The sequence below is a fragment of the Xiphophorus hellerii genome, chromosome 14 (assembly GCF_003331165.1).
Source record: "Xiphophorus hellerii strain 12219 chromosome 14, Xiphophorus_hellerii-4.1, whole genome shotgun sequence".
NCBI classification, from domain to species: domain Eukaryota; kingdom Metazoa; phylum Chordata; class Actinopteri; order Cyprinodontiformes; family Poeciliidae; genus Xiphophorus; species Xiphophorus hellerii.
Window position 1 is genome coordinate 27,906,342 of NC_045685.1, and position 21,997 is coordinate 27,928,338.

At 42.3% G+C, this 21,997-nt stretch overlaps 1 protein-coding gene across 5 annotated transcripts in view; it reads left to right on the forward strand.

Annotated features, from left to right (window-relative positions):
* The window catches only part of LOC116732602 (Fc receptor-like protein 5), a 291,331-nt gene that overhangs the window by 246,664 nt on the left and 22,670 nt on the right, over positions 1-21,997 (forward strand). Inside the window, exons 1-8 of one of the 5 annotated variants that reach the window (XM_032582901.1) lie at positions 5,909-6,378; positions 6,712-6,747; positions 6,920-7,186; positions 7,266-7,511; positions 7,603-7,668; positions 7,743-7,895; positions 7,992-8,043; positions 12,695-12,700. In XM_032582901.1, coding sequence (XP_032438792.1) covers positions 6,351-6,378; positions 6,712-6,747; positions 6,920-7,186; positions 7,266-7,511; positions 7,603-7,668; positions 7,743-7,895; positions 7,992-8,043; positions 12,695-12,700 — 854 coding nt within the window. In that variant the 5' untranslated portion in view covers positions 5,909-6,350. Of the gene's footprint in view, positions 1-5,908; positions 6,379-6,711; positions 6,748-6,919; positions 7,187-7,265; positions 7,512-7,602; positions 7,669-7,742; positions 7,896-7,991; positions 8,088-12,694; positions 12,701-21,997 lie in introns of those variants that run through there. The other 4 variants (XM_032582898.1, XM_032582900.1, XM_032582903.1 and 1 more) reach the window with 4 other exon arrangements.

Consider the following 21,997-nt stretch of genomic DNA (forward strand, 5'->3'; position numbering starts at 1 on the left):
TGATGCATTAAATAAAATGTAATAACATTGTTATTCTCTATAAATGATGTTACAGGTTTAGATCTATGGTCTGTGGTACAATTAGACCATTTCTAGGGGCCCCTGAATGTCTGGAGGCCCCTGAATGTCTGGAGGCCCCTGAATGTCTGGAGGCCCCTGAGTGTCTGGAGGCCCCTGAGTGTCTGGAGGCCCCTGAGTGTCTGGAGGCCCCTGAGTGTCTAGAGGCCTCTGAGTGTCTGGAGGCCCCTGAATGTCTGGAGGCCCCTGAGTGTCTGGAGGCCCCTGAATGTCTGGAGGCCCCTGAATGTCTGGAGGCCCCTGAATGTCTGCAGACCTCTGAATGTCTGGAGGCCCTGAGAGCCTGGAGGCCCCTGAGTGTCTGGAGGCCCCTGAGTGTCTGGAGGCCCCTGAATGTCTGGAGGCCCCTGAGTGTCTGGAGGCCCCTGAATGGCCCCTACCAGCAGCTACTGAGTTTTCTTTGCCTTGATATCCCAGTCTTATAATTCTAGATCTAGAGGTTTAACATCAAACTATTATATAGTTTTAACCCCTTTGAGTTTCTGATCTATAAATCAGTCTGCAGCCAGGTTGTTCTAGAGGTTAAATTGATATTATTAGGGCTTCATTAGTAAAATGGCAGCAGCTTATTTCATAACTTCATGACCTTTGACCTTCTCTCCTCTGGCCTGTTTAACAGCTACAGTCTCAGATCAGCTCAGCCCTCCAGGACTGTCAGCAGCAGAAACAGAAACTTTTTACCTGTTGGGGAAAATAGAGACTAGATTTGCTTTGCATTTCCTGCATGATGGCGATGATCCAGTAGGATCCAGTTAGATTCTTGGTTAATGTGGGTTGTTGCTGTGTTGTTGTACGGAGTTTTTGTTCAATGGGGCCCTTTTTAAATTTGAGCCCCTGACCCTCCAAAGGTCTCTGCAAGGCCCTGCTGCACAGCCAGGGTTTTGAAGGGATCCATTTTAGTGGATTTGGGATCACATCTCTACTTTTTGCAGATGATGTGGTTCTATTGGCTTCATCAGGTCGTGATCTACAGCCTTACTGGAGCGGTTCGCAGCCGAGTGTGAAGCGACCAGGATGAGGATCAGTACCTCCAGATCCGAGGCCATGAGTTGGAAAAGGGTAGAGAGCCTTCTGCAGGTCAGGGAAGATTGTACTGTCCCAAATGGAGGAGTTCAAGTATTTCGGGATCTTATTCAGAAATGATGGCTAAATCGAACAGGAGATCAATTGATGGATTGGCGCAGCATCTGCTGTCAAGCGGGCGCTGTTCCGGTCCGTCGACACGCTGGAGGGACGATGTTCCTCTGCTGTCCTGGGAACGCCTTGGGATTCCCCTGGAGGAGCTGGAACAAGTGGCTGGGGAGGGAAGTCTGGATGGATGGGTGGATGGATTTTTTTTTAATAACTTATGGATCATGTCAGGGGTGCAACTGCTTACTTCTGAGTTGCATGTGAACATGTCATCGGCACCCGCCCCAACGTCATAAACTTGTACCACTCATTTTTAATTAAAGTATCAATAATAATAAGTGTACATATGTGCTGGGATGGTGTTCCACCCTCCCCAGTCTGTGCACCAGGTGTAGCAAGAAGCATGCCGTTGATTGGTGGGCGGGGCAGATAGCTTTATAGCTGAGCAGGCCGCTGCCAGGTGTGTGTGTCTTTGTTTCCCCTACTACATGTTGGTTGCCCACGTGGCTGGTGTTGAGACGCTTATCAAGGACACACACTCACAAGCTTTTACACACCTGGCATGTTTCACTTTCACACAAAGGCCTTCGTAGAAGTGGAAAGTTAAGCTGATGTAACACATCAGGCGACCAATAGGCGTGACTTAGATATAGGGAATGGATCGTCCGTTTTTGATCAGATGCTGTATAATTTCGGTTATATTCACTTCACAACAAATTAGCCTGTGAGGGTAAGCGTCTCTCTTTTCTAGCGCTAAAATAGAATAAAAAAAGTAAACTCTGGTTATTCTGTGTGGCTGATTTCCTGTTCGTGTGCTCACACGTTTTTGGTCCGTCGAGTTTAAATCACAACACTGGTGTGCTTGATCTGCTCATCTGAATCGTACGTGCCATTTGTACCATCTGTGGCTGGGATTGTGGTTAGGTTTTGGTGCTATACCTGCCGTGCGTTTCTGCAGCGTTGCTCTGCTGGCGTTAGCGGCTGCAGCTGGAGGTTGTTGCGGCGTATGAATATCTGTCTTTATATCAGACATCCTGATATAAGACACTGAGACTGAGTCGCAACGCAGCTCAAAGCCCCGGTACCACCTGGTACCACCCGGTACCACCCGGTACCACTCTCTTCTGGTACCACTCAATGTTGACTGTATCAACATTGTTGATACACTGACATTACTTACCTTCTTTGACCTCAATATGAGAAGCTACAGACTGATAGGAGGAACCAAAGAGCTCTGTAAAGGTAAAGGCAAATTTTCTGAAGTTGGGATATAATTAATTTAATTTCACATAATTATCGTGGTAGAAGCCATTTGTTTGTTAAAATTTTATGAAATATATAGGTGTGTAAAAGCTTGTGAGTGTGTGTCCTTGATAAGCGTCTCAACACCAGCCACGTGGGCAACCAACATGTAGTAGGGGAAACAAAGACACACACACCTGGCAGCGGCCTGCTCAGCTATAAAGCTATCTGCCCCGCCCACCAATCAACGGCATGCTTCTTGCTACACCTGGTGCACAGACTGGGGAGGGTGGAACACCATCCCAGCACATATGTACACTTATTATTATTGATACTTTAACTAAAAATGAGTGGTACAAGTTTATGACGTTAGGGCGGGTGCCGATGACATGTTCACATGCAACTCAGAAGTAAGCAGTTGCACCCCTGACATGATCCATAAGTTATTAAAAAAAATCCATCCACCCATCCATCCAGACTTCCCTCCCCAGCCACTTGTTCCAGCTCCTCCAGGGGAATCCCAAGGCGTTCCCAGGACAGCAGAGGAACATCGTCCCTCCAGCGTGTCGACGGACCGGAACAGCGCCCGCTTGACAGCAGATGCTGCGCCAATCCATCAATTGATCTCCTGTTCGATTTAGCCATCATTTCTGAATAAGATCCCGAAATACTTGAACTCCTCCATTTGGGACAGTACAATCTTCCCTGACCTGCAGAAGGCTCTCTACCCTTTTCCAACTCATGGCCTCGGATCTGGAGGTACTGATCCTCATCCTGGTCGCTTCACACTCGGCTGCGAACCGCTCCAGTAAGGCTGTAGATCACGACCTGATGAAGCCAATAGAACCACATCATCTGCAAAAAGTAGAGATGTGATCCCAAATCCACTAAAAAGGATCCCTTCAAAACCCTGGCTGTGCAGCAGGGCCTTGCAGAGACCTATGGAGGGTCAGGGGCTCAAATTTAAAAAGGGCCACATTGAACAAAAACTCTGTACAACAACACAGCAACAACCCACATTAACCAAGAATCTAACTGGATCCTACTGGATCATCGCCATCATGCAGGAAATGCAAAGCAAATCTAGTCTCTATTTTCCCCAACAGGTAAAAAGTTTCTGTTTCTGCTGCTGACAGTCCTGGAGGGCTGAGCTGATCTGAGACTGTAGCTGTTAAACAGGCCAGAGGAGAGAAGGTCAAAGGTCATGAAGTTATGAAATAAGCTGCTGCCATTTTACTAATGAAGCCCTAATAATATCTATTTAACCTCTAGAACAACCTGGCTGCAGACTGATTTATAGATCAGAAACTCAAAGGGGTTAAAACTATATAATAGTTTGATGTTAAACCTCTAGATCTAGAATTATTAGACTGGGATATCAAGGCAAAGAAAACTCAGTAGCTGCTGGTAGGGGCCATTCAGGGGCCTCCAGACACTCAGGGGCCTCCAGACATTCAGGGGCCTCCAGACACTCAGGGGCCTCCAGACACTCAGGGGCCTCCAGACATTCAGGGGCCCCTAGAAATGGTCTAATTGTACCACAGACCATAGATCTAAACCTGTAGCATCATTTATAGAGAATAACAATGTTATTACATTTTATTAAATGCATCAGCTGAGAAAAATAAATAGTACATTTAGGATTTAACTAGGACGTTTACTTTGTAAAAGTTTAAAGAATCATCTTGATAGTTTGATTGTTGTGTTACCATGGTTACAATATGGTGTAATCTTTGTGTTTGAATTGGGTTTGTTCACAAATACATCACAGCCAATAACCAATAATCAGTGATTGATTTTAAACTGGGCCAATAAACCTGGTCTCCCTCTCACAGATTCACCTGATCGACATTTAAACATGTTAGTGATGCTGAGGTTCTTAGTAGGACGGGGGGTTCTGGCTAAGGCCCCATATTACCTTGGGCCGGCCCTGGAGGAACAGCTGCTGCCATGCACATCTCTGGAATCTACCTGGAATCCACCTGGAATCTACCTGGAATCCACCTGGAATCTACCTGGAATCCCCCGGTGGCCCCTGTCAGTCCCCCGATGCTTTGGAGACATTTTGGTTCATTTCATTGTGGCATGTTTGGCTTTTTGCTGCGGTTCTGATTATTGCTACAATATTTTCTCTGATGTTTATTTCATGAACTCTAATTGGGCCGAATCTTCCTTTAACACTTGAGGTTCTGCAGTAACTTCTGTTTACAGCCCAGAACCTCCAGCGGCTTTAACCCGCCTGGTAGAAACGGTAAGGAGAAGCAGAGAACAGAGAGCAGGTGGTACCAGGTGGTACCAGGTGGTACCAGATGGTACCAGGTGGTACCGGGTGGTACCAGGTGGTACCGGGTGGTACCAGGTGGTACCGGGGCTTTGAGCTGCGTTGCGACTCGCGGTGACAGTCTCAGTGTCTTATATCAGGATGTCTGATATAAAGACAGATATTCTTTCTATCTGTCGGTGGTTCCGACCCAGACTGCCTGTAGTGAACCGGGCTTTTAGCAGAATGATGAAGTTAAAGTCAGAAGTTTCTCTGCAGCATTTCTGAGTTTAGTGGTGAGGCGGGTTTTGTCCCACTATTGCAGGACGATTATAAAAATATAAATAGAAACAGTTTTTCTAACGTCAACATCAGACCTACGTTTTTATTCACAAACCAGTTAATGAAAATATTCTTGCCCATAATTAGATAGATAGAGGAACAGATCCTCCTCCTCCTCACCATGGAGTCTGAACAACATGGAGGCTCTGGGAGTCATTATTAGCCTGAGGGCAGCCAGACTAGTTTATTTTACTACATTATTATATTTAGAGAAATATTATTGCTGAGGGGAACAAACAGGCCTTCTGACATACAGATTAGAAATAAAAATAAATTTTTTTTAAAAAAAAACCAAAACTTAAAAAGGGCATCAAGGATAAAAAGGGCTGGTGCCCGGGCCAGATGCCAAGGTGCCCCACCTCCAGGCCCGGCTCCAGAGTGACCTGGTGACCTGCGTCCATTGATTGTCCTCTTCATAAAGAGTCTTTGGGCTGCTCTTCGTCTGGTTCTTGACAATAAGCAGATATATATTAAAATAAAATAATATTTTATTTATATTATAAATAAAAGCAGGTTAATACAACAGTAACAGAGTAACACAGTTTCAGAGCACTTTATACTCATTGTGTTTTTTAGAAACTTCTTTGAGAAAAAGTCAAAAACAAACCAATGAGAAACCAGTAAGCTTGCTGTGGGTTCTGTGGTCCTGAGTGGAACCAGCCCAGAAGGTTTATTATCATCATAATAATTATTATAAAATGATTTTCAATTATGATCTTCTTCCAGTTGCTACCACTAGGGGGCGCCTGTCTGCGTCTCTTCCCTAATCTCTACTGCATCAGCAGCCTTCAGCATTTTCTTCTTCATCACCTCCATCACCTTCTCCATAGTCTTCCTCAGTTTGCCAGCTGAAGCTCCTCCATGTTCCTTTAGTCCAGATTCATTCAGTGTTTCTGTCATTTGGGTCCTCAGGTCCTTTTGTCCTGCAGGTTTTATGTTCCCCTTCTGTCACAGAGCTGAACTGAATCAGTGGCTGATGATCAGGCTACTGCCTGATTCTGCTGCAGAGGAGCTTCTGCAGTCATTAGAACCAGCTGTTGTGGACAGAGACACTAAATGTCCAACATGCTGGTCAGGAGGCCTGAGCAGCAGAAACACTGCTTTGGTCTATTAGAGTGGAAGAAAAGTGAAGTTTGTGAAGGAACCATGAGTGATGAAAGTGTCAGTAACCTGCAGCCCCTCCTCTCTCAGTGTCTCCATAGAGCAGCAGACGGACTAGCAGCAGGAAGAAGGCGGGCTCAGCTTCAGCTTCTCAGCTTCAGTGAAACATCGTCAGGTCAGATCACTGAGAAGAACAATGGAAGGCACATCTCACTGTCTGATCTGTAAGTAGAGCAGTTTTAGTCTCTTTCTGCTGGATCAGCATTTCTCTCTGTCTGACTGACACTGGAAACATTTGACTAAATGATCATCTGATAATAGAATTACTGTGGACTTTATGTTTCTGTGTATAAAATGGATCTGGTGTCTAATAAAGGGCCAGGAGATGAATTTAGTGAATCAGCTGTTTCAATAAACAACTGAACAAAACAATCAGTTATAATGTTAGAAATAAAAGCAGGTCAATACTAAAGTAAAGCTTTTCAAAATAAAAATAGTCTGAATTACACAGTTTCAGAGCTTTAATTTCTAATAAACATCTTTTTATTTCTCTCTAGTTCTGATCTTCTTGCTGAGCTGCTCAACAGATCCAGGTTGGGAAATTTATGTTACATTAAAATGATTTTTAATATTCAGAGATGCAGTTTGGATTAAAGGTTACATCTGAATTTAAAAATAGTGGAAAAAGTTCATTTGTATAATTATTGAATATAATGTTATTTATTATTATTAATAACTGAAATCATAATAATTGTATCTTTCCAGTCCTCCCAGTTCGTCTGACTGTGAGTCCCAGCAGATCTCAGTTCTATCAATATGAACCTGTGACTCTGATATGTGAGGATGGATGGACTGTGAGGAGAAACACAAGCACAGACACCAGGAAACAATGTGGAGATGATGGATTTGGTAGTTCAGCTGGTTCTACCTGCACCATCAAAACCTTGTATCCATCAGACACTGGTCTGTACTGGTGTGAGTCCATCAATGGATCCTCCAGCAGCAGCAGCAGCATCCAGCTCTCTGTCTCTGGTAAGATCAGACTGTGGAGTTAGTGTTGCTGAAGCTGTGTGGAAATGGATGAAATGCTGTAGTTTGTCTCTGTGTTGAGGTGGATCAGTGATCCTGCAGAGTCCTGTCCTCCCTGTGATGGAGGGAGATGACGTCACTCTGAGCTGCAGAGCAAGGAATCCAACCCACAACCTCCCAGCTGCTTTCTATAAAGATGGCTCCTTCATTGGTGATGAAACTACTGGCAACAAGATTCTCAACTCAGTGAAGAAATCTGATGAAGGCCTCTATAAATGTAATGTCAAAGGTCATGGAGAGTCTCCATCCAGCAGGATCTCTGTCAAAGGTCAGAGGTCATCCTCTAACAGTGAATCTCATTGATAATGTCTGAGAATCCACAATCTGGTGATATATTTAATCCAACCTCTTTATTCTAGAGAAACCTCCAACCACCTCTCCACCCTCCACCACCTCTCCACCTTCCTCCTCCTCCTCTTCCTCAGGTGAGCAGCTTCTCCTTCAGCTCTGAGTCTTGATGTTTACAGCAGACGGTTATTTAGCAGCTTCTTCTTTCTAGAGAAACTCACCAACATCTCTGACTCTACAGTCACACCTGGTCCAGGTTCTTCCTCCATCCTTCTCATTGGTGGATCTGTTAGTGGTTTGGTTTTCCTGGTGTTGCTGGTTGTTCTGGTTTTACTGGTGAAACGACTTCATAACAAACCTAAAGGTGAGACAAACCTCTTGGTTAAATCTCTTGATTTCATTCAGTGAAACTTTTCAGATCTTCCTGAAAAACTTCCTGGTAACTTTGGATTTATTTCAGGTGATGAAGGAGGAAGAGGAGAGGATGACATCACTTCCAGAAACATCAGGATGTTCCAGAGGAGACAGAAGAAAAGCAAACCAGGAACAGGAAATGGTGATTATGTTCATGTGTTTTTGTTTCTGTTAGATTTTCAGATTGATCAGAAAATGTTTCCTAATTAGAATCTGGTTTACATTTAAAGTCTCTTTAATGTCATGTTGAGAATAAAGTTTATGGAAATAGTTAATAATTAAATTAAAGCTCTAATGTTGATCACTGGACATTTGTTCCTGTATATAAATACATTTTGTATTTGTTACAGTAGAACAATGTTTTTCCTCTCCTCCATCTTGTGAAGTCCAGTGCTGCTGTTGGTCAGCCATGTTTGGTTCTGATCCAGTTGGGTTGGTCAGCCATGTTTGGTTCTGGTCCCGGTTCTGTGAATGTCGTCATGTTTTAAACCAGCTGCCAGTTTTACCAAATCATCCATAAACTCGTTTCTCTCCGTCCAGCAGTGAACAATCATCCTCACTGATTCAGTCTGGATCTGATCAGACGCACAGTTCAGTTTGTTCTCTATATGCTGAGGCAGGGCGGCCATATTGGATCTGAACCCAGCGCTGGCAGAGAAACTTCAACAGCAGAAACTCTAAATTTGATTCTTTTACAACTTGGAACTGTCAGTAAAAATAACTTGTTTGTTTGCACCAATTTCTTCCGCCAAGCAGGGCCGGATTTAGGAGGATGGGGGCCCCTGGGCTAGAGTCAAAATATATATATATATATATTATTTTTTAGTTTTTTGTATGTGTTTGTTTTGTTTTAGAGGATGAGCAGAAAATGACCGAACAGTAAGTTTTGACAACTTACAACTTTAATAAGCCAGTTGTCACAAACTACAAACAACTCTGAACTCTTTTCTAGAAAGACTAAACCACATGTTGGGGTTGAAACTAGAATATGATGCTTCCATCACAAAATAAAATCACTGAATAGTTATTGTTGCCTGGACTTCAACACAAACTATAAAACAGATTGAGTGCAAGAAAGTGCAATGCTCAAATATACTTTTACAAAGCAAAGCGAGTAAAACAATATTTATACAAATATCCCCAGCATTTACAAGTCCATATAAGTACAAGTGGAATATATCAAAACTCAAACTTTTTCTTTGGTTTTAAAGTTCTTGGTAAATAGTGGAGGAAATAAATGTCAAAAAAGTGCTTCTCTGCCAGTCAGACAGAACAAGGATATAAACAATATCTTCTGGAAAAAAGAGATCAGGCATACTGTAGTTTTCAGAAAATATCCTGACCCAGGTAAGTCCAAAGTGCTGCCCTCTGAAGGATTTTTTACAGCCCCCGGTTCTCAATAAAAGCAGAGGTGGGTGCAAATGAACAATTTTCATCTTCTAGACCAAGGTTTTTACAGAGAACATCTTGAAAAATATGAAGAACAAAATACAGATTTCCATTTATTAATGACACTTTTGCATTCAACTTCTTTGTAGGAACTTGAACCACAAACACGACCTACATTTACTCAAACGTAAACCAAATAAGAAAACAATACTCAACCCTGAAAAGTTTGAAACTTTGAGCCTGTCTTATAATGCAGACATGCGCAATCTTTGTTTTGTATCTACAATCATTTAAATTTTTACTTTAATTTAGCAGATAAACTTTAAAAAAGACCAAGTTTGTTTTCAAATTATTTTACAGTCCCAAAGTTCTTTTAACATAATTTTAACCCTCATGTCAAACTCGCTGATGTTCCCATTATCAGTTCTTCCAAATTTGTCACTGGCTCCTCTCAGAGCCAGTCCTCTCTCTGCTAAAAACTTGACAACAGACACAACTCTTCTCAACACTTCAGTCCAATATGAACACTCAGATTCAAATTGTTTCTGCAGTTCTGTGTCTATCCTCCCGCTGGCTGCTGCAAGTGAAACATGTGTCAGCATTGCTTTTCTATGATGTTCGCTGTTTTCGTGCTCTCTCATGCGTTCAGTTGCGTGCTTCCAGTCACTGAAACCAGTTTCAAAGTTTGACTGAGTATTAGCATTGCTGAAAATGCGGCATGCAAAACAAAATGCAGCTCCGGTGGATGGAGAGTAGAGCAGCCACGGTCTTTCGATGTACTCACCATTTAACATCTTGCGTTTAAAGTGAGATTTGGAGAAGTGACGCTTTTGATGCTTGTACACCCGTCCTGATGCTTGAAAGCCAACATTCATATTTTGACAGCTCTCCGGTCCTCGCTCAGCCCAGTAAGCTCGCACGGACTCAATTTCCCCCCAATGCGCCGGATCGGTACTGGACGGATCCACAGTCGTCTTTCCATCTGCGGAAGAAGATCCCGCTTCCACCGACTCTGACTCCACAGACGCCAGTCCAGCCACCGACTCGGTCACGGTTAAAGGTTCTGGCGGGATCTTAGTGCCGGTGTTAGCATAGCTAAGGGTTTGAGTAGCGGGGGATAATGATGTTTCTGCTCCATCTCCGCTAACAGGTTGAAAAAAGCCTGTCAGTTTAGGCATTTTGTTTGGCGCCTCTTTGGCGCGATGCTCTTTTTCTTTTCTCTTCCTTCTTTTCTGCGCTCCGCTGTCATATTTTCTGTTGTCCGCCATTGTAAAATAATATTCCCTTGACGCTCCTCCTCCCCAATGCGTAAGATGCGTCAAAAGTGGACCAATAACAAGCAAGCATTCAAGATGGACGTTTGCCAGAACAAATTGGAACATTTTTCATCGGTGCTGTCAAAATCATCGTAGTCATTGATTAAATTCTGACACTATCCATTCACAAAAATATAAAACATCCTTCGGGGCCCCCGAAATGCCGGGGCCCCAGGCTGCAGCCCCGGTAAGCCCCTGCTAAAATCCGGCCCAGCCGCCAAGTACCACAACCAAACAGACAACCAAGAGCCGAAGAAGAGTACAAACGCAAAAACATGTACTCCTTGCATAACAGTGCCCCTAGTGGATGAACATGTAATGCCAACAAAAACAAAGGAGTAACAACCTCCCACTTTTCTTAGAAGAATAAAAAAATATTACATATATTTTAAGACTCATCACAAAGCACAGCCGTTAAGGATTTTGTTAGAACAGTTTCAACATGATGGAACGTGAAACATCTTGTGAATGAATTTATTGAAGAATCCAATGTCCTTCATAAAGAGCCTTAAGGAATGAGGTTGTGGATGATCCCTTCTTTGTTAAACAGTCTGTGAGTTGGTCTTTTGTTTGAGACCACAACACTTGATGAACTTTCTTAGTTTGAATCAGCTCTTTAATTGAACTGATTTCCAAGCGTAACCTTTTCTCTGCAACAAACTTAGTTGACTTAAGTGCATCAACAAGAGAGAAATTATCAGTCACACAGATTATAGGTGGAGGACAAGCAGTACTACCAGCACTGAGTTCAGAAAAGAGTGTGGAAAGAAAAATGGCATTATCAATCCCCTCAGACATAGCGAGAGTTTCACCTGCCAGTGTGCTTCTGACAATTCTCTTAATTCTCTTTGACTGCCATGAAATGGGAGAGAACTGCCCATTGTCACCCATCAAAACGATGAAGTGCCCACCTTGAGTACCCCCATCTGAAAGATTTCCAAAGGATGCATCAGTGAATGTAACCGTCCTTAAGTTACTGTTTTCCCCAAGGTGTTGAAAATTCAATTCAACTGACTTGGCCTTGAGCTTACACACAACTGTTTGCTTCATTAATGGTCTGTACTGTAGCATGTTTGAGACAAGATGCTAAATTGCTAGCATCAAACATGACATCAGGCCTGTTCTGTCTCGCCACCCACAGAAGTTGTCCTATCTTCGATCTGAGCTGCTCTGTCTCCTTTTCAGTGAGAGGTGAAGCTGACTCTGCTGCTCGTGAGGGTGAGAGGTGTATGGACTGCAGGTGCTGAATGTATGTTTCTTGGTGTATTTGTACCTTCTTACCTTTAGTAACAAGATCTACCCCCACATAGGAAAAACTATTGTGTGCTTCACGGCCGACATTAAACTTTGACCTCAGGTGAGGTATGACTGACTCTGCAAACATATGTGATCCACCCCATATAAAATCATCAACATGACAAGCAAGTACACCAGTTACATTTTTGTGCTCATCCAGCCAATAGAAAACTGCAGGGTCAACCTTAGACACAACGCCTCCTGCTTCAATCATGATGATTTTTACCCTGTTGTACCAATACAGTGAAGCATCAGCTAAACCATACACACATTTTCCCAGTTTCCAAAGCACATCTGTTCTATTGGCCTCTGGGGGAGGTTTGATGAAAATGTCTCTAGACAGTTCATACCTTGTAAAAATTGTTTTTGACATATAACTGCCACCAGGAGTCTCAGTGACTCTGAGGCACAGGTTGGAGAGTCCTTTTGTAGGTCAGAAACTTGTAGCTCCTCAAATCCTCGTGCAGCAAGTCTTGCTTTTGGTATTATCCCATTTTCAGTCTCTTTCAGAGTGCACACCCAATGAGTGAAGACACACTTTTGTCCTTTGTCCTCAATTTCTTCAAACACTTGGTTCTGTTTCCAGCTTTTTATTTCATTTTCCTTCGCTTCATCAAACGACATGTCCATACTCACAAAAACCTCCTCGTGTATCCGTACCCTCATCAGCTGCCTGGACGTGAAGATCCTCCAACTGTGACAGATCAGCTGATTCACTGTTGCCAGCCACTCCTGCAGGCTCAAGCAGCTCCAAGTTAAACCAGTTCTTGTATTTCCCAGTTGCTTTGCCGGCACGGCCCAACACTTTGGCTTTTTGTGAGACACCCTCTTCATTTCTGAATGTCACAATTTGACCTGTCTTTATGATGGTGTTCCCAGTGTGCTGTCTCATGACCTCTGCATTTTCAGGAGCAGGCAAAGGATAATTCTCAGGATTTACTGCAATACTGTCTCCTCCTCCATTCTCTTCAATGATGTCCACTGTATGTTGTCCTTGAATGTTCTCCTCATTGCAGATAATCTGAGGTGCTTCATTCTATTGAGTAACTTTTCTCAATCTGAGTTGATGCACTCTGACACAGGTGCCTCCGTGTCTATCAAAAACGACTGCACCATCTTGACCAATCACCACTCCTGGTCCTTTCCATTCTGGACAATCCACTCTTTTGTAAAAGACTTTGTCTCCAGTTTCATATCGCTCATCTATGGGCCGCAGATGTTTCTTTAATGCTCTGCGTATCTTTTCTGAACATTCTGCTTCTGTAAAAGCTTTTCTTGCAGCATGCAGGGCTGAAATGTGCTTGGCAACCCATTCACTCTTGGTGGTGCCTCTAGAGCTGGAGCTTTGTCTATTAATAAAGAGGGCAGGTTGGGATTCTGCCCGAACACCAGCTGATGTGGGCTGTATCCATGGACACTTTGCAAAGAATTCTTTGCCATCAGGGCCCAGTCCATGGCAGTGCTCCAGTCACATCCAGTACTTGCTTTGGCTTTCAGTAGGATCTCCGTCAGAGTTTGATTATGGCGCTCTAACAGTCCATTGCTCCACGGACTGTAGGCAGGTGTTGTCTTAACTTCAATATTAAAGTTCTCGGCCAAAGTTCTCTCACTTCCTCGTTATTAAACTCACCACCATTATCACTGAACAACTTTTGTGGTGGGCCATGCACACTGATCCAATCATGGATAAAACGTTTGACTATTTCAGAACCACCTCTTGGTGGTTAAGACACTACCAGCACTGAAACGGGTGAACTGGTCAATAATGTGTAGGTACCAAACCCCAGGTTGAAGTTCGTGCAGATCTACAGCAACTGTTTCATGGTATGTAGATGCCAACGGTAAACCGACAGCAGGTTTTGGTTTGGTCTTACAATGTTTTTGACACACTTCACACTGGTTCACGACCTTTTTTAGCAGGCTGTCACATTCTGTGTCCTTGTTACCAGAATTAGTCAAAAGTCTCTGTATTTTATAATAGAATAGAATAGAATTACTTTATTCATCACAGCAGGGAAATTATTTCGCAGTTACAGCATAGAGACAAGACACACAACAACCACCACTGAGTAGCAAATGTAGACAAGATAAAATAAAAATAAAATATAACATGCTGTCAATATAAAAAGCAGCTTAGAGCAGTCCTTGCAAAGATTAAAAAAAAATGCAGAACAGTATGTATATGTAAATATATGTACAGCAAGTGTGCCACAGTGCAGTTGTGCGAAATCGGACTGATTAGTGCAGAACAATGATTTAGCTTGTATTGTACAGTGAGATGGCCTGTGGCAGGAAGGATTTCCTGTATCTGTCCCTACGACAGCGGAGCTGGAGCAGCCTATGTGAGAAGGTGCTCCGCTGTCTGTCCACTATGTGGTGGAGAGGGTGCTGTTTATTGTCCATAATAGACAGAACCTTCTTCAGTGTCCTCCTCTCCACCACAGTTTCCAGGGACTCCAGCCTTAGTCCCAGTACAGAGCCAGCTTTCCTGATGATTTTGTCCAGTCTATTAGAGTCGCTGGCTCTGATGCTGCTTCCCCAACACACAGCAGCAAAGAAGATGGCGCCGGCAACAACACTGTGATAAAAGGTCTCCAACATCTTGCTGCACACATTGAAGGATCTCAGCTTCCTTAAAAAACAGAGTCTGCTCATCCCCTTCCTGCACACAGCGTCAGTGTTAGATGCCCAGTCCAGTCTGTTGCCGATTACAACTCCCAGGTATTTGTAATCCTCCACCTGCTCCACCACTTCCCCTTTGACCTTTAGTGGCTGTGAAGGTATCTTCTTCCTTCTGAAGTCAATCACCATCTCTCTGGTCTTACTAATGTTGAGCCTCAGGTGATTCTGCTCAGACCACTCCACAAAGCCGTCCACCAGTGTCCTGTACTCCCCCTCCCCTCCATCCCCTATACACCCGACAACCGCTGAGTCATCAGAAAACTTCTGTAGGTGACATGACTCAGAGTTGTACTGGAAATCAGTGGTGTACAGGGTGAAGAGAAAGGGAGAAAGCACAGTTCCCTGTGAAGCTCCTACGTCACTGACCACCACATCAGACAGGACACTGCCCAGACGGACAAACTGTGGCCTGCCTGTCAAGTAGTCAGTAACCCAGGAGATCACTGAGTCGTTGACACCCATCCTCCGCAGCTTCTCACCCAGCAGCAGAGGCTGGATGGTGTTGAAGGCACTGGAGAAATCAAAGAATGTGATTCTCACAGTGTCTCCTCCACCATCCAGGTGCGACAGTGCTCGTTGCAGCAGGAAGATGACGGCATCGTCAACTCCTAAGTGGGGCTGGTAGGCAAATTGCAGGGGGTCTAGAAATGTCCTCACCTGAGGCCTCAGCAGGTCCAGGACCAGTCTCTCCATGACCTTCATCACATGAGATGTGAGAGCAACTGGTCTGTAGTCCTCTGGGTCAGATGGCCTTGGCTTCTTGGGAACAGAAACCACATGTGATGTCTTCCACCGCAGCGGGACTCTCTCCAGCCTCAAGCTCAGGTTGTACATGTGTGCCAGTACCGGGGCCAGCTGGCCGGAGCAGGTCTTCAGGATCCGTGGTGTAATGCCATCAGGTCCTGCAGCCTTCCCCTGGTGTAATCGCTCCAACTGTCTCTTAACCTGGCCTGTAGTCACCGTTAGTTGGGGGTGGGTGTTGTTGTCTGCAGTGGAGATGGGGGAGGGGGGCATGGGGGGCTGAAGGAGAGGTGGTGTGCAGGAGAATGCCGGTAGGTGGATTGAACAACTTGGGGCAGTGTGGATGTGTGGGGGGATGGTGGTGGTAGGGGAGTAGCAGGAGGTGAGCTAAACCTGTTGAAAAACTGGTTAAACTGGTTTGCTCTATCCAGGCTCCCAGATATCTGTGTGTCTTTCCCCTTCATCCCAGCGATGTGCTTCATTCCTTTCCACACATTTCTCACACTGTTCTGCCCGAGTTTGGACTCAAGCTTCCTCCTGTAGTTGTCCTTGCATGTCCTCAGTGTCTCTCTGAGTTCACGCTGGACTCTCCTCTGCTCCTCCTTATCTCCAGACCTGAAAGCCATCTTCTTTTTGTTTAAATTTTATCAGCAGAGGCATGTCCAAACTGCTTATGAAGTTTCTCCAGAACTTTCATCTTTTCGCTTGTGTTCATCTTGTCTGTTGCAGTCAGTATTTCTTCCTCAGTAGCTTCTAATAGCTTATCAGAGTGAATAAAATTTCTATGTTCACTGTCCACAATGTTCACGCAATAATGACCTGAACTAGTAAAGTCCAGTTTGACAGGCTGGTTAAACATCACTGCACTGTCCCTTTCCATGTAAAAACAGTCCCTGCCCTTTTTAATGAGGTTTTACTCAGAAGCAGCGGGATGTTAGCAGGTACTACTTCAGTTTCTATATTACACTTTGTGTTGCCAATTTTAGCAGGTATCTTTACCTTTTTGATGGAGTAGATGATTTTTCCATCTCCAAACTTGACAGACCTGTGACTTTGTGTTTCTGTCTCTTTCATAATCTTCACACTTTTCTTTTGTAGTACAGTACTGTAGTTGTCCAGCCACTCTTGTCCACAAACTGTCCTGGTGCAAGCAGCGTCTATTATTGCCGAGCCAAAACATTCTGTCATGAATATTTCTGCATCTGTTGGTGATTCTTTGGTGAATAGAGTTAAATTATACTCTTCCTCGTCTTTTGCATCCTCAGCAATTTTAACACTATCAGTTTTGTGCGGACAGTTTTTAACCCAGTGAAACGTACTTTGACACACTGCACATTTTGACCGTGTCCGTTCTTATCCAGCGGGTTTGTACCGGGCTGCATAGTTTCCTGATGGGGACTTTGCCGCCAGTATTTGCCTTTTTGCCGCCGTTGCAAACACGGACTCCTGGCTAATGGCTTCTGCTGCTGCACCTCTTTTCTGGCCAAATATTCTCTTCAAAGCGGACTTCATAGAAGCAAATGTTACATCTGAGCCGTTAAAGCCAACTGTCTGTCTGTTATATCCAAACACGCGGCGTCCAAAAGCTTAAAAGCCAAAACTGCGTCAGGTAGCGCCATGTTGTATTTTTTCATGCGCGAGTAACGCTGCTCAAAATCAATAATATAGTCCGCCATCGACATGTTAGCTTCTTTTATGACTCGGTCAAAATCAGAGTACGGCTCATAGATCCTGTCCTTTTCCTCTTTTAGGAACAAGTCATCTAGTTTAGCCAACAATGTGGTCATTCCAGGGTCTTTATTTAGATCGTCTACCGGAATTTCCATCGCCGTGTCCCGCGCTCTTCCAGACAGTCCCAGGGCAACAGCAAGCGCTTGGTTTTTCTTCTCCAAATCTGTAACTCTCGTCCAAATGTTGACTTCATTCTTCCAGCTTTAGTAAAGCTTTCCTCCTTCAAACTCTGTAGTTACTAACCATCCTCTGCTACCAATGTTAGTCAGTAAAAATAACTTGTTTGTTTGCACCAATTTATTCCGCCAAGTATCACAACCGAACAGACAACAAGAGCAGAAGAAGAATACAAACGCAAAAACATATACTCCTTTCATAACAGTGCCCCTAGTGGATGAACATGTAATACCAACAAAAACAAGTAACAGGAACAAAGATTTTTTTCCTTCTGTGACCTTGGGGTTACAGTTTCTGTTATGTGTGGAGAACCTTAAATCCTCTTTTTACCAGATCACACAGATACGTTTGTAAAAATTATCAGAGGCACTGTTGCAAATTAAATACAGTTTATTGGTTTCACAAGTTCCTTTGGACAAAGATAGTCAGTTTATTTTATTATACAAAAATGACCACATTAAAAGTAAAAGTCTATGCTGGCCCTGGAAACCTCAAGTTAAGAGACAATTAAACCCAATTAAATAAAGTTAGACTGTTTGGGGGAGGAATAATAATAAAGAAAACACAAATACAACTAAATGCACCAAATGTTCCCCAACAAAAACACACTCACACAAAAAGCCCTGGTGAAACAGCAAAGGAAAGAAAAACTCCCCTTCCACTAGTCTCCTCAATCTGAATAAAACAGCCTGGGACCCAGAGACAGCAGAGATCCTTTTTATTGTTTAAAAATAATTATAATTAATTAATAATTAATATTATTTAAAAAGACAATATAAAAACTCCCCTCCCTTCAACAAAACTAGCAAAAAGAAAATACTTTTAATAAATAATAACTATCCCAAAAAAAGAAAGAAATTCTAAACTAAAACAAAAACTGAAACAGAAGCAGGCCAACCTGCACAAAGAGATCAAATTAGACAAGAACCTTAAGTAGTCAGATAATTATGAGAAACTGTCTTTACCTTCTTTAAACCAGTCAATGGTGCTCTGTGCGTCACTCGCTCTAGAAGTTTCTCTCCTACAATAATCAAGTGGAGGAATCAGAAATAATTATAAACTCACCTGATGCTCAATGCTAAACAAACCTCTGCAGGAATCAGCCTGGGATCTGATCTCCTTCTTCTTCTTCTTCTTTGTGATTTTTATTGGCGGGTGACATCCAACGTTAAGATGTCTTATCGCCATCTACTGTGCTGGAGTAAGGACCACAGCATCTCCCCCAATCTAAGTTCTTACATATAATCCTGTTTCCTTCAAAAATGTAATAACCGCTTTATTTATTTTATGTTTAATTAATATGTTATTAAGTTTTAATGTCTCTAGATCATATTTCCTAATTTCTTGTTTTAGCTTCTCTCTACTTATTGTATATTTTCCACAATGAATTATTACATGTTCTACTGTTTCCATATCTATACCATGCTCACATCTACCTGTTGGATGTTTACCCATCAAATGTAAAGTTTTATTTAATCCAGTGTCCGAGCCGCAATCTTGTCATTTCTACTTGCTCTTTTCCATTTTCTCCTATTATTTCCATATTCCCTACTTTAGTTTGTATATGAAATAAATGACGACCTTTAGTTCCTTCTTCCTATAATTGTTGCCATTCAGATTTAATTTTGCTCTTAATAATTGATTTTATCTCAGACTTACAATACTTTATGTCCATAATTATACTTTGTTTTAAAGACATCTTAGCGAAATGATCTGCCATTTCATTTCCTTCTATATCTTTATGAGCTGCTATCCACATAAACCTAATCTCTATTTGAGTTTGTGTCATTCTAAATATAACTTCATAAATTTTGTATACCAACTCCATATGACTTTCAGATGAGATATTTAAAATAGACATTAGTGCTGATAATGAATCTGAACATATAAGAACTTTTCCAGTTTTATTTTGCTCTACCCACTGTTATCCATCAGCATCTCTAACATTTCCACTGTGTAAACAGAAAAATGTTCAGATGTTCTTTGTTTCATAAATATATCTAGTTCAGGAATAACATAAGCAAATCCTGTTTTATTTGAAACTAAATCTTTTGAACCATCTGTATATATAATTATAAAGGATTTATACATATTCTTAATTCTGTCATTTACAAAACTTACCCAGTTATTATCTTTATTAACCTGCATTTCTTTATAAACCTCTAGATCAACATTGACATATAGAAACAAGAAAAAGATGTACTTGGATAAGTCACCGCAGCACAGTACCTCTTTCCCTGTATCCCTATTTCCGTAACACATTTATCTGCTGCCCATGCAGGACAGTCTATTTTAGCTTCTCCATTCTCCCAACAAGGTCTCAGGTTTCTTACTGCTGGATTATTCTCCTCCTTATGTCCCTGCAAACTCACCCAATAATTCAGCATAATTTGCTTTTGTCTTAAATATAAAGGAAACTCCCCCATTTCCACCTGCACTGCCAAAGATGGAGATGTCTTCAAAGCTCCACAGCATAATCTCAAAGCTTGATTTTGAATTACTTCTAACTTATTAATTACTGTTTTCTAAGCCTGCCTATAAACTACACATCCGTAATCCAACACTGATCTAATCAAAGCAATATACATCTTTTTTAAATTACTTTTATTTGCGCCCCAATCTAATCCTGTTAAACACCTGATTATATTTATAACTTTTTTACATTTCCCTTCAATTTATGCTCACCCCATAAAAGCTTGGAATCAATCATGATTCCTAAAATGTACTTACTTTTTCTATTTTTTCTCCATACATTTTTAAATCAATTTTCTTCCTACTGAATACAACAGTCTTTGTTTTACCTACTGAGAATTTAACTCCCCAGTTATAAGCCCAATTTTCAACAGATTTAATAGCATTCTGTATTTTCTCGTACACTAATCTGACGACAGCCCCTCCCTAATAAAGATGGCACATCCCCCACCATTACCTTCAATCCGATCAAATCTAATAACAGAATAATTTAAGATTTTAAATTCTAATTGGGGTTTTAACCAAGTTTCTTGAATACAAATAACCTCTGGAGCTTCTTCTAATTTATCAATAAAATATTTTAATTCCTGTCCATTTGCTATCAAACTTCTTGCATTCCATTGAAGAAGCAAGACCATAGTGTAACTATCCTCTCCATGCTGCCTCCTGATTGGCTGAGCTCATCTCTCACTTCCTCCCATGTTAATTCATTAATGTTGAGATGATTTCCTGCTGCTTTCACAATTACTTGAATTCTTTCTGTTTTTGATTTAATTTCCATTGTTGCATTTATTACCCCTGCCATGAATATCACTAGCTTTTTAAATCCAATGCACTTTATTTTCTTTTGTTTGGTTTAACTCTGTATTCGTCCTGTTTTCCACCCCAGCATCGGTTCTTTGCTTTTCCACTTTAACAGCTTCTGCATAGGATATGTTGTTGTGTATTCTGACTTGTTGAACCTGAACCTCCCTCTTCATTACTTCACAGCCCCATATGCCACACTGTGGCTGCCACCACAACTACAACATTTTGGCTGCCTGCTCTTGTTGCACTGATCATATTCATGATCCTCTCCACATCGTGAACATTTTCTCTTTCCTTTCCATGTCTGTGCTGTTTGGCCAAATCTTTGACATTTAAAGCATCTAATCGGTGGTGGGATATATTCTCTCTTACATTGTAGGTTAAATATCCTAAATAGACTCTCTGGAAGTCTTTCTTCATCAAACTCTATCAAAACACTTTCACTCTTCATTTTCTCTCCATTTTTAAAGGTCTGAAACCTTCTTACATCTCTAACTCTTCCTCCTCTGAGATTTGATTTGATTTCCTCATTTGAAACCTCAGTCAGGATCCCTGAATCACTCCCTTCCTCCATTTACTTCCTTCTTGTAACGCTTGTCACTTTATACTTTCCTACTTCTTTCATCCTACATGTTCTGTCTTTTTGTTCTTCTGTATTACAACTTATCATTAAGTTTCCATCTCTTAGAACTTTTGTCCCCCACTTGATTCTTCAGAATCGTGGATAGTTTAACTGGACTTGTCGTTTGCAACGCCTTCTCCTCGTTAACTCTACAATTACTTTGAACTTCTTTATTTCTCCCTCCATTTCTTCTTCAGACTCATCCCAGTTGTTCACCACTCTCCCCCTCTTTCCTACACCTGCCTTCGCTGAAGACTTTCCTTTTTTTGGACTCATCCTTTCACTACTGGATGATTCACTGCTCCATCACTCTCCGTATCTATACTATTTTCCCACTCTGCTCCAATCACAGCACAGCTGTGTCTACCTGTCGTAGTCTTTGTCCAAAGCTCTTTCACCAATCCACGGGTTTTCCCGACTGCATCTTGAACATTTCCTCAACGCCGACTTCCATGAGTCCGAGATAATCTTACTTCTTTATCTTCATCTTCCTCTCTTTCAGTTCTTAATTTCAACTTTTTAACCATAAATATCGAGTCGCTGTTGCGCCTGCCACACCTCTGCTTAACGCGTCTCCGTCAACCTCCATCTGATCTCCTTCTTCTTCTTTTGTTTTTTATTGGCGGCTGGCATCCAACTTAAGGTGCATTTACCGCCACCTACCAGACTGGAGTGTGGTCATCAGAGATCTCAGAGGGAATTAAATCCACCTCAATGATGTGTAGGATGTGCAAATTCACATCCTAACACACTCATTAATACCTGAATTAATGCATAAACATGCACTGGCATACACACAAATACTTGTTCATATCCTAA